Below are 12,933 nucleotides of genomic sequence, written 5' to 3' on the forward strand. Positions count from 1 at the left end.
AACAATGAGACCAAAACCAATTGCACGTGGAAGATGCTTCTCATTCTACAACACAACTGAAGGCATGGACTTCACTTGCTGAAGCTTTATGCCTGGTAGGACGCTGATTTAACTCAGCCTACAGTGCAGGGTCGACATTTCCACCTAGTATCTCCAATTTGGACTTTATGGTTCCCATGGCTCCTACAGTCATTTCCTACAGGAAAGACAATATTGCCGACTCTCCACCCCACAACTTAACCCTCATCCTAGCCTTGTGGTACTGAATAATCCTCTAATTTTAAAAGAGAACATTTTATGCTTTGAAACAGAACCAGGCTAGCAAACATTCTCCTATCATGAACACATCAATGTAAATAGGAAGTTATTCTCTCAAGGAGTGAGAAAATAAAGAATATCTTGTGCTGATTCCCACTCGTAAGTTACCAAAAATGACCTGAAAAATCACATCATCAATTCTTCCAAAGGCTCTGAGCAATAGATTGGAAATACATTCAGAAGTACAGGCTTTGGAGTCAGACGGGCATCCATTCAAATCCAGTTCTAAAGCACCTCCGCCGAGCACTGAGATTCTCTACCCCACAGTTACTACACGGGTGACATTCTGTATCTCACAAAAACACTGGGAAGACTAAGTTGGATGACACGCATAAAGCATCGAGCAGGGAGTCTAGCAAGAAGCAGGCACTCAACCAGTGGCAGCTGTTGTTGCATTTGTGTTGTTGAAGATAGTAATAAAAATAAAGCTTGGGGTACCTGGGTGGCTCAGACGGTTAAGCGCCCAGACTCTTGATTTTGGCTCAGGTCATGATCTCATGGTTTATGGAACTGAGTCCTAGGTCAGGTAGATGGTTTCTATTTAGAACTACTGACCAATGTCCAAGAAATAGGGAAACCATCTACCTAGAGTAGACTGTTAAAATAAAAACAAATTAATTCCTGGTTGAGGATCTCCAACTAGAAAAGAGGTGAGTTAAACTGATGTCACAATGAAAAATTGTTCCTCAGAGGAAGCTCCATGATCTTGGAACTTTCCCCCTTGGTCTCCATGGCTGGAGGCAGCAGTCTGGAACAGATGTTCCTTTTTTAACTATTGTATTAGCGCTCTCAGTAAGGGTAGGGGGAACAAAAGAATCCAAACAGCTATATCTAAACCAATTACTTACGAGATTCTACTAATGCTGGTAAAAGGTATAGTAAAGGGTCTGAAAAAAATGAGCCAGCCTTTAACTGCTTAAGAGTAAATTCTGGGGTGGGGTGCCTGGGTGGTTCAGTTGGTTGAGCGTCTGACTTTGGCTCAGGTCATGATCTCGCGGTTCGTGGGTTTGAGCCCCATGTCAGGCTCTGTGCTCACAGCTAGCTCAGAGCCTGGAGCCTGTTTCAGGTTCTGTATCTCCCTCTCTCTTTGACCCTCCCCTGCTCACGCTGTCTCTTTCTCAGAAATAAATAAAACAATAAAAATTTTTTTAAAAAAGTAAATTCTGGGGCAATCCTAATATATAAATATTTTGGGATAAATTATTCAGAAACTAAATTACTATTAAAAATAAAAATGGCCACATTTTTTTTTAATTTTGGGGAGGAGTTTGGTTTCAAATTAGTCCCATTAGTTCTTTTAAATTTTATTTAAACTATAGTAATAGGAATTCATATAATTCAGCCATATATGGTATAGACTGGTACGAGACTTCCTGGGTTAGCCCCTCAGCTCCATCAATTGCTGGCTATGTTAACAACAGGCAAGTCACCATCTCTCTAAACCTCAGTTTCCCCATCTGTAAAATGGGAATTGTAACGGTATGGATACCACATCTGGTTACTGTTAAGGTTAAATGAGTAAATGGAGCACCTGACACTTAGTTGGCACTATATGGATTAGCTATTAAAGCCCAGCACCTAATGTAGATGAGGACATCTATCACTCAATAAATGTAGCTATTTGTTACATGCCATGAATTACATTAGAGAAACAAACGTATACAAGATAGACACAGATTTTTACAAGATGTAGTGAAGTCTGAGCAAGAGATCAGAAGGGTAAGTATAGTAATTTAGCCAGGAAACTACGGACAGAATGCTCTAGGCACAGGGAACCATAAGTAGAACAGTCTAAACTTGAGAGAAAACATTCCATGGAAAACTGCCGTAGTCATGGAGGGGACAGCTATGGGATGAGGACAGTGGTTCCAACTCCTTGTATGTAATACAAAACAGACCTCCACTTTAATGGCAAAACTTGCTCATTCATGACCAGAAGTATTCCTAAATACTGGTTGATGATGTAACCATTTAAACATACTTTACCCGTATTTTCTTAAAAAGGAAAAATATAATTGTTTGCCTATTGTATATATATGCCTTTCCAGAACAGACCTTCAGCCCATTAAAGTTCCACCATCTATTGCTATTATTTTTCATACTGATTCAGTGAACTTAGTCAGATTTTTTTTTTTTTCAGATTTTCAAAGTTAAATAGTGTGGAATTAAATAGCAATGTAAGGGATCAGGGAAACTGGAAAAATCAAAAGAATTGTCAAAAAATTTTGACAATATTGATATGTGATCTTTTTAAACATATACTGTCTAATATTTAAGCAGTATAACCATATTCACCAGGAAGGAAGAAAGAATAAAATTTGTGTGCCAAATTGTATCACCTTGGTATAACCACTTCCCTTCTAGTCTCCGTTATGTTTATTTTTACCCTAAAGATGATTTCCTCTCCAAATTACTCTCTTAAACGAGATATGTTTTTTATATTTAGCTCTCATGAAGTTAGTTTAGGACAGTGTGCCTATGTATGTGTGACAGCGGCCACTTCTAGGACCCACGCGAACTCTGAAATACACAAAGTAGAGCTGTCACTCTGTTACCCTCCTTTTTTTTGAACCCTTCTCCATTCAAACACTTTCTCGCTCTTTCCACCATTAGTAACACTAATGCCAAGTTATCCCCGCAACACCCAAAGCCCTCTAATCCTACTAGATCTTAGGAAGATTTGCAATTAGACTTGATTCAAATGTCAATCTGAACACTTAAGAACAGTATGGCCTTGATTTCGTTAGAAACCCCTTCCAGTGCCAGTGTTCTTATTTGTAAAATGGAGCACAAGCTATAAACAAGGGAGGGAGCCGCACACAGCATTGAATTACATAGGCTCTTGGAGGAAGCCCGTATGGGTTCAAATTCTAGTTCCACCATTTACAGCTAAAAGACATTGAGCCAGATATGTTCCATCTCCGTACCTCAGTTTCTTCATTTGCCACAGGGAGAAGGTAACAGTGAAAGGTGGAGAATTATTATGAAGATTGGCTGAGATCATATACCTAAGGCATCTAGAAGAATGTCTGGTTCATGGAATACTCAATATATGATAGGTATTATTCATATATCTGTTTTATACCATTATGCATAATCCTGTGAAGGGTCCCCAAGACCACCCTCATGTTTGATAATTTGTTGGAAGCACTTAGAACTAGGAAAGCCATTGTACTCATGGTTACAGTTTATTACAGTGAAAGGACACAGATTAAAATCACCATCAGCTTCTCCTAGAAGAGTTCCATTATGACATATGACAACACATATGAAGTACTGCCAACTAAGGAAGCTCTCTCATGCCTTGGTGTCAAGAGTTTTTATTGGAAACGACAGTCACATGGGACTGGACCTTCCTCACGGACGACCCTGGCTAGTCAGCCTCTAGCCTCCTATAGAGGACAAACCCAACAGTGCAGCCTAGGAGTTCAGGTGAACAAAAACAGGTACTCACTGCAAATCATATTTCTAGCAAAACCCATCTGGTTTGGTCTAAGTCCCCAGCCATATAGAAACATCCCTCTGAGACACTGCATCCCAAGAGCTAACAGGTGATCTCCGAGGAACCTGTCGAGGACTGGTCCCAGGTTTGAGACACCTCAAGCCTACTGAGTTAACACCTCACTGCATACTAATTTATTAAACAACTATCATGTGCAAAGAGCTGTGATAAACACTTAATATATATTAGCTAGTTTCATAAACACTTTTATGAGAAAGGAATCAATATTTCCATTTGCAGGAATGGGAATTGAGGCTCAGGAAGGTTCTATCAGTCCATAGTCACATACTACTTTGGTTTCCAAACCCGCTCTCCCAGACTGCAAAGCCTTTGCTACTTCAAGTGGCCATGTTGCCTCATTAGATATTATAAAAGTTGAAGTAGTATATTGTACAATTTGTCACACATATAGGCATACAATCAATATATTTGCCAATCAAATCCAGTTCTTCTACTTACTGTAGTGAAAAACTAAAGAATCATTTTGAATTTGTGGAGGGAACAAACGAAAGCTATGAGCAAATGTGCATGTTCTGTAAACTGCTTTTCCTTTGAAACACTGGGGCTTTAAAAAAATTAATATTTACTTATTTTTGAGAGAGAGAGATAAAGACAGAGTGTGAGCAGGGGAGTGTCAGAGAGAGAAAGAGTCACAGAATCCGAGGCAGGCTCCAGGCTCTGAGCTGTCAGCATAGAGCCCAATGTGGGCCTCAAACTCATAAACCACAAGATCATGACCTGAGCCAAAGTTGGACGCTTAACCCACTGAGCCACCCAGGCGCCCCTGATATACTGAGTTTTCATTAAAAGACTATCTCATCTTAACCTAGTGATTATAACCAAGTCCAATAAATTCAGCAGTAAAGTTTTCCTTAGAGTAAAAAACAACTTTAAGTTCAAGCATTTTTTTCCTTACCCTTTGAAACTTTTTAATCCCCACAGACATTTGCTGAAATAGAGAAATGACTTATCCATCTATTAAGAATAACAATTTTTTGTTGCAGAAATGTATCACCATTTTCCCCAGGGAGGCAACAATGCTTTCTCGCTTTAATGTGTGTGTGTGTGTGTGTGTGTGTGTGCGCGCGCGCGTGTGTTTCCCTCATCTAATCAGCTAATACTTTTCAAAAGATCTTTTTAATGCCTAAATGAAAGGATTCCACATCAAAGACCTGACCTCCCTATTAAAGTATCTAAAGGAAACCCTAGGAATCTAAAATCCATTCAAAGGCAAATCCCAGGTAGCTTATTGTACAATGCATTAAGAAAAGAAAAAGGAAAATAAAAAGCTTCATAAGAGCTTCATAGAATTTGGTAAAATTATACCACAAAATACAGATTGATCTTAGGTATAAAGAAACAAATTCATAGCCAAAAACGTATTACAAAAGTGCTCTGTAATTAGCCAGGAGGGGAGTCTTTATGATAAACTTCAGAATTTGTCATATTTTCAATCAGAATTTCTGATTACAGCTTAATGGTGGGAAGGCCAAAAAGAGAACAAACCACATATTTTTCAATAGATTTAAAATCTGAAATTTTTATAGCTAACATGGGGAAAGGTAGGTTTTATAACCGATGGCAATACTGGAATAAAGTAACGAAATGCAAGTAAAAATTGATGAGATGTATAGACACAAATACTTCTTAAAAAAAAAACAAATTAAAATTGTTAACATACCATGAATGTCATTCTGAAGTTATTCAAGTCATTAAAAAAGTCTTCCACAGACACCTTCTTCACATCAATGGCGTAGTATCCCATCACACTCTGGTATAACTTTTCCATGTTTTCGTGTAACTTTAAAAGTTTCTCGTACTGTTCTTTTGCACTGATAACAAAGCTGTATGTTATAGTTAAGGGATTCTGAAATTTACCAAGTAATGTTTTAGGGGGAAAAAAAAATACCCTGTAAGTCCAATGTTTGAATTGTTAGTCACTATTACACATCTCCAAAATGCCAAAATTACCTCTGACAGGTCATTGTTCTCAAAGTTCAATCTATCCTGTACAGCAATGACATCTTGAAATCAATCTCTAACTCTGGCAAAATTAACCGACAAGTTAAATATTTATTTTTTAAAATCTTTCTCTTTGACAATTGAGTTCAAGAAAATTCTACTTCCAATGTATATATGTATGTGATTCACATCATGCAGTATGATTTAAGGTATAGCTCAGTGGCTGAAACTGAGTAATTTCAATGACAGTGAAATCAATCACACGGGTACTGAACACAGCAGCAAAACTGGATGACCAGGGTCAATTTCAGGCTCTCGCACTTGGTGGTAGGTGCCTGTGGGCACTTGGCTTAATCTCTCTGGGCTACCATTTCCTCATCTGTAAAATGGGAATAGGAATATCATCCATCTCACAGGGCTGCTGTGAGGATTAAATAAATTAACAACTCAAAATTCTTAGAAAAATGAATAGCATTTAGTAGTACATGTAAATACCTTTTAAGTTATATTTTGCATTTTAAGTTATATTTAAGGTTCTAAAAGGAGTCAAAAAATAAATTAAGAGTTACATTAAATTTATGATCTGGAATATACACATATAAAAACATTCTTCTCTCATTTATGATAACAGTTCAAACCACACTGATTTTCACAACACTAACAATGGGAATGTAGTGGTGGCATCAGAAACCATTTTTTTAACAAACCATAGAATTTCCTTTGCGGTGTGACAAATTGCTAATGCAGTTGGATATACCATACTTCATCTGAAAAGAGGACTCTGTTAGAGTGGCATTCATAATTGTCTGTGGCTCTTTTAAACTGGGGCATTTAAAGAAATGGAATATACAAAATTAAGCTTATCAAAGCCATCTTATTGTCTCTAATGCAAAAAAAAAAAGATGTTGGTATATTTTTTTTAATTTTTTTTTAATGTTTTTTATTTATTTCTAGGGGAGAGAGAGAGACAGCGTGAGCAGGGGAGGGTCAGAGAGAGAGAGGGAGTGACAGACTCTGAAACAGGCTCCAGGGTCTGAGCTGGCAGTCAGCACAGAGCCCGACGCGGGGCTCGAACCCACGAACCGCGAGATCATGACCCAAGCGAAAGTCGGACGCTTAACCGACTAAGCCACCCAGGCGCCCCAGATGTTGGTATATTTTTAAATTTTTTAAAATGTTTATTTATCTGGGTTTTTTTTTGGAGGGGGGGGAGGCAGAGAAACAGAGAGAGAGAAAGAATCCTAACCAGGTTCTGCACTGTCAGCACAGTGCCTGATGCAGGGCTCGATTCCACAAACTGTGGAATCATGATGTGAGCCAAAAATCAAGAGTCGGACGCTCAACGGACTGAGCCACCCAGGTGCCCCGGTATATATATATTTTAAAAGACAGTAATAAGAATAATTAGATTCAGACCAAGAAAAGAAAACCAAAAAAGGAATGTTTGTAACAACAACAGCAAAAAAAGATTTTCCACAATTTCAAAAGATATGGCTCCTCTGGTCAGAGTATTCCACAGTGGAAGATAAATAAGGAAACTGATCTGGGCCTTTCATTTTGAGAAAGGAAGATCAAGAAAGAAAGAGGCAGCACTGCTGTTAGGCAGGTGGTGAAATCCAGGGGGCATGGAAAATTTCTAACAATTAGAGCCCAACCTCCCCAAAAGGAAAGGCATTCCAGTCCATAGTGGCTCACTTGTACCCATGCCTAGGCTCAGTCCACAGATTTTCTACTGCCCTTCCATGCTGGCTCTCTCTCCCTCTCTGCACGCCCCATACTATGCTCTGCTTACTTTTATATATTGTATTTCGGGAAACAAAAAAATAAACTAGAATTTAGAAAGCCTGGGTTCTAATGAAAGAGTTAATACATTTTTTTAACAACCTTAAGAAAAGTTACAGACCTTTCTGTAGTCCAGTTCATATTCACCTGAGTAGCAAAATGCCTCCTTATATTTTCTAGAATCTAGATCATAATAGTAGCAGTGGTTGATGAATTTATATGTATCATTTTTTAATGCTTATATAAACAAAAGATTTTCTGTAATTACTCAAATCACAAAATCACAGGAAATTATAATAGTCACACATGACAGATTTCCATACACTTTGTCTTATGAAATATCTATATTCATGAAATATTATAAAGCAAATGTATGTAAATTTTAAAAATCACATTTGAAACACATTCAGAAACTAATATTAAATGGACCATATGGTGATTCACTTGTAATGTGAAATAATCAGTCCTTCATTTATATAGTAAGGTCAGAAATCAACATCGGTTTATCTATTCAATCTATAACCTTTCACCTAAAATTATTTATGTCCCAGAGGCAGACTATATCCATATGGATTATTTACACATCCTTAACTCTTGTCTAAAAGAGAAACAGTTTTCTGCCTTTACTTGCCCAAACCTGTCATTCAAACCTTCCTTCAATTCTTCTTCCACAAAGCCTTCTTCTCTCATCTCTACAGCTATAATTCATCCTACCAAATGCACAGCATTTGCCATCCATTGTACTCAGCTGGAACGGAGTGGAGTTTTCCCTTCTAGACCAATACCCTGATAGCGCTTGGCTCTTGCCACATTTCTAGAGGATGGTCACCTCTGACTGTCACCCCCTTCCGCAGACCCACCTTCTCTGTCCTTGACTGCCACTACATTGGTGCCAATGACTCATTTCCCCCTAGTGAGTCACCAAACTTAAACTTTGGTGGGAAGGGTAACAGGCCTTCTCAAAAGTGTGATAAAAGCCATGGAACTTCTATTCAAACAACTTCACATCTATGCATTCACACACATACAATCTGGATGTAATGCTAAGAGTTAAGAGAGTTCCTGAAAAGTAGTTATGCTGGACAACATGTTAAGTATACTACTTTAGTGGGTATTTTTAATTTATGGTCCTAAACCTACTCCTTTTCTTCCCCCCTCACTGCATGGTAAGGCTTTGTGTTTCAAGAATAGTCACTTGACAAATACTAGTAATTTAATCCTAACACCTGCAAATATTTCCATTCTCAAAAATCAGGTTGGTAAACAGGTTAAAAAAAAGCTGTAAGTAATTACCCAATAACACTTTTTAAGATTTTCAAGTAGTAATTACAAGCTGATGAAACATCAGAAATAATATTAACATTATATTCTTAATAAAAATACTAGAATTCTATGTCAACATAAGAAAGATGTGATGGAAAAGAAGACCAAGAGTCAAAACCATGGAAATGACATGGTCTTGTTCTAACAGCTAGAGAGCCTTATAAGTTAATTTTATCACTGTTATCTATAAAACAGTTTGCTCCCAAAGGAAATGAAGTGGAGCTTTGAATAACTGGAACTATCCACAAGAATAGTAAAATTGTGACTGAACAGAAACAATTTTGGAACTGGTCAAATTAATTCTCAGTTTAAAATGATTGTCTGATAGGACAGAATAAATGGTGATATTAATGAGGCACTCTACATGATTATTGCTGGGCTTTTCTCTCATTAAGAGACGGTGAAATCACGCAGCACAAATACATACTACATTTATTCTTATATCCTGCCCTCGTTATTGTGCTCCTCCCAACAAGGATATCTATTACTTCCATTAGCACATCTTACAAGGACCAGCTTTAATCAGTCCTATATGCCTAATACCTTTTATAGATCTTCTTAAGTACTCAGGATCCAATCAGGTGGCCAAGCCAGCCAGGCAGCCAGCCAGCTACTCAGTAATTGTATTCACTAAGCTCTACCACGTTTCCCTCTTCTGGGCAATAGGAAATACACTGGTTAACAAGGTAGGCAAAATCCCTTCTTTCATGAAACCCACATTCTAGAGTGTAGTGACAGATAAAGAAGTAAATGAATGAGATGTTCAGATAGTGATAAGTGTGACGATGAAGATAAAGGTTTGTGATATTAGACAGGGAAGTCCTGGCTAAGGGGATATCGCCTGAGACACGGGAGTCATCACTGTAAAAGAGCTGTGAGCACCAAGTAGTGTTGCACCCTCTATAAACGCAATAAGACCTCATGGAAGGAAAAGATTGTCATCAACTTGGATGAGGACCAGAATATTTTAACCCGAGTTTCAAAAGTCCGTTAAGAAGGAGTTAAGTGGAAGACAAGGAAGGAAGAGAGAAGAATAATTCAAAAGAAAAATCTGCTATTACAAACCACCCAATTACCCAAACTCCCTCCTGCAAATGGACACATATGACATGAGTTGACATTTCCCAGATCCTGTTCCTCTATTTTACTTTGTAACCACTGTTCAAATAAACAGAACTTAACTGAATTCCTTTACCTAAAAATGCTGTATTTCTCAGAGTATGGGACTAAAGAAAAAAAGACCTAAGCCCTTCAAGGAACTTATTGGGATAGTTTTAGGATCTACGTAATAATTTCAAAAGAGCCTAAAACACTGCTATATATTAGAGCAACAAAAAAGAAAGTATGAAAATAGAGTAGGACCGCAATGAACAAATTTAACGACTAGAACATGGGAAAAAGCAAGGAAATTGTTAACATAAGTGGTGGTAAGTGCAAAAATATATGAATGCCCAGCAAAATGATTTTTTTCTAAGAAACTCTGGAAGTCGAGTCGGAAAAGGTAAATAAATCCTTGTGTGAGGTGAACTTCAATGACAATGCTCTAGGACTCTTTTCCTTAACCATAAGAAGTATTCCAGAATCTAAAGGTTAGAAGAAATGAACAGGTACTGCATGACACAAATCCTGGCATTTTCCTGATTTTTTCACATATAAGAGCTTAGTAAATATGTATATTTCATATTCTTGTCAAAGAATTCTGTGTCAAATTCTTGTCACACATTTTTCAAGCAAATATTTACAGTGGAAGTGGTTAACTCCAATTACATATCTGACCCAGGTTTAGCAATTATAAAGTGACATAATTATTACAAAAAAGGCATTGTGATATACGTGAAATAACTACATGCATTTTTAAGGATGTACTAAATTCGTATTTTTATACTCAGTAGTGTATGTAAATAAAGAGCATGCACTGAAAGAATAAAATTACACTATACTATAATTGAATGCTAACAGTGAAATTTCACATAACAAAATTATATCATTATGATTTAAAACAATTCAATTAACAGATTACTTAAGCTACTAAATCATGATTGTTTAAATATCTACTTGCATAAATACCCTACTTGCATAAATCCCTAACAACTTAGATAATACACATATTCTTTTAGAATTTGTTGGTGAACCCAACAATTTAACATGTTTCAACTAATAAGCACAAAACTTAAAACATAAAGTTACAGCATTAATAACCCAAACTTTAGTTAAATACATTTTTATTCGTTGTGCATTTTAGTTCCTGAACCCTTTCATTTTCTAAGATCTGATTAAGAAGTTCACAATTTGCCATTTTAATAAGATCTATATAAATCCATTTAATATTCAAAATGTGACTTGTTGTCAGTCCTAATTAAAGTAAACAAAGCTTTGCAATGAATGAATTTAATTACTTAGAAACTAGTCTGTCTAACCAAGATGAAAAGCAAACCAGTGCAATCTAATCTCAGCAAAGAATATTTATGATTATAAGCTTTGTCAATAGCAAAGTGCACCAACTGTTCATATATCTGACTTCCAAGAGATACATGAATGCTAATCAGTTCATTAGAGGCTTCTAGGTTGTGATATTTAGCGACAGGATGTAGTAGCTTTCTTGTCCATGGAGTATAATTGTGCTCAGAATGAAAAATTGTTTCCAACAAAGCATCATCCTTCCTGTTTCTGATTTCCTGCTGGTTGCTTTTTATGAGCTGCATACCTTTCAAGGAGCCGACATCATTCAGCTTTTTGTGTCATATGAATACAAGTATGGATAGGTCCTGAGATCGTCTACTGAGCAGGATTCTACCACCTTCTCTCTAAGCTCAGGAATTTATCTTAGGTTATAGGTCCAGAAACCTGAGCCTCATAATTAGTATGCTCACGATATATTACCAGAAACTGTACGCAAGTAAACCCTTTTCTAAAATGCGTTCTCTCTATAGGGAACGATAAAAGTACTTCAATTAACAGTGCTTAATGATTAAAATAAACTGTCACATATGAATATTTTAACATGATAAAATGAGGGGGGAAAGCTAAGAATGATGAAGCTAATGTAACTCTGCCATAACAAATTTGTTTTAAAAAGCATACTTTGCCAAATGAGAAGGTGCTGCAAGAGTGTTTTTTGATGGGTAAATACAGATTTCACCTTTAGTTAAAAAAAAAAAAAAAAACTTTCTCAAATGTAGTGATAATGGCATGCTGCCTAATAAAAGAAGCTGGATGAGTGGGAAAGATATGAAAGGAAACAAACACATTAGCCTGAATTGATTGTTGCTGGAGTGCATTTTTATATTTCCCAAAAGAGACAGTGAAGAAAGCTAAAAATTGAACTAATTCACAATTAAACTGAAAGCATATACAATAAAATCTATGACAAACCAAATAATAATTTTGTGATTTGCTAAATCTCAGGGGAGAAGATAGGGAAAGAAGAAAAGCAATTATTTTATTTCAAGTATCTCAGTCTAAAATATGAGGAGTGTCTATTTATAAGAGCTCATTGGAAGTGGGTTATCCTTTCATATAAAATTCTGAGGTCCGTATGGGATTTTAATAATGCATAGTAGTAATACTTTATTGGAACTCAAAAGAGATCAGTCTCCAATCTCACAGAATGGTTTGCAAAGCAACTCAATATTCATTTCAGGAAATTAAAAAAACGTTTATTACTTCAACTACTCATTAGAGATTAAGCCACAAAGTTAGAGAAACCAAAGATAATCGAATTCAAAAAAAAAAAACCTTTAAATTAAGCAGGACACAGCCTCACTTATGTTTATGCACACATATACACATACACACATATGTATATGCACACACAATGATTTTACTTTGAGTTTGGAGAAGACCTACACATTTTGATTTTCACGTTCCATTTTCATTTGGGAACGATGCAGTATTTCCAAAGGCAGTATTAAAAGTTTCTGTAATGAGGTAATTCTCTACACCAACCCTTGAAATTAAGCACACCCGTTTAAAAAAATTAAGCATGCCAGTTTAAAAAATAAACTTTAACATACCCCAGTTTATAAAATCTGTATCTCCTTCCTGAA

General features: G+C 36.6%; 1 protein-coding gene across 1 annotated transcript in view; it reads right to left on the bottom strand.

Moving 5' to 3' along the window:
* The window catches only part of DIAPH3 (diaphanous related formin 3), a 500,871-nt gene that overhangs the window by 181,785 nt on the left and 306,153 nt on the right, over positions 1 to 12,933 (bottom strand). Inside the window, exon 25 of the mRNA XM_077752451.1 lies at positions 5,502 to 5,665. Within this exon, the coding sequence (XP_077608577.1) occupies positions 5,502 to 5,665 (164 nt within the window). The remainder of the gene's footprint in view (positions 1 to 5,501; positions 5,666 to 12,933) is intronic.

The sequence above is a fragment of the Crocuta crocuta genome, unplaced genomic scaffold, assembly GCF_008692635.1.
Source record: "Crocuta crocuta isolate KB4526 unplaced genomic scaffold, BGI_CrCroc_1.0 scaffold376, whole genome shotgun sequence".
Taxonomy (NCBI): Eukaryota; Metazoa; Chordata; class Mammalia; order Carnivora; family Hyaenidae; genus Crocuta; species Crocuta crocuta.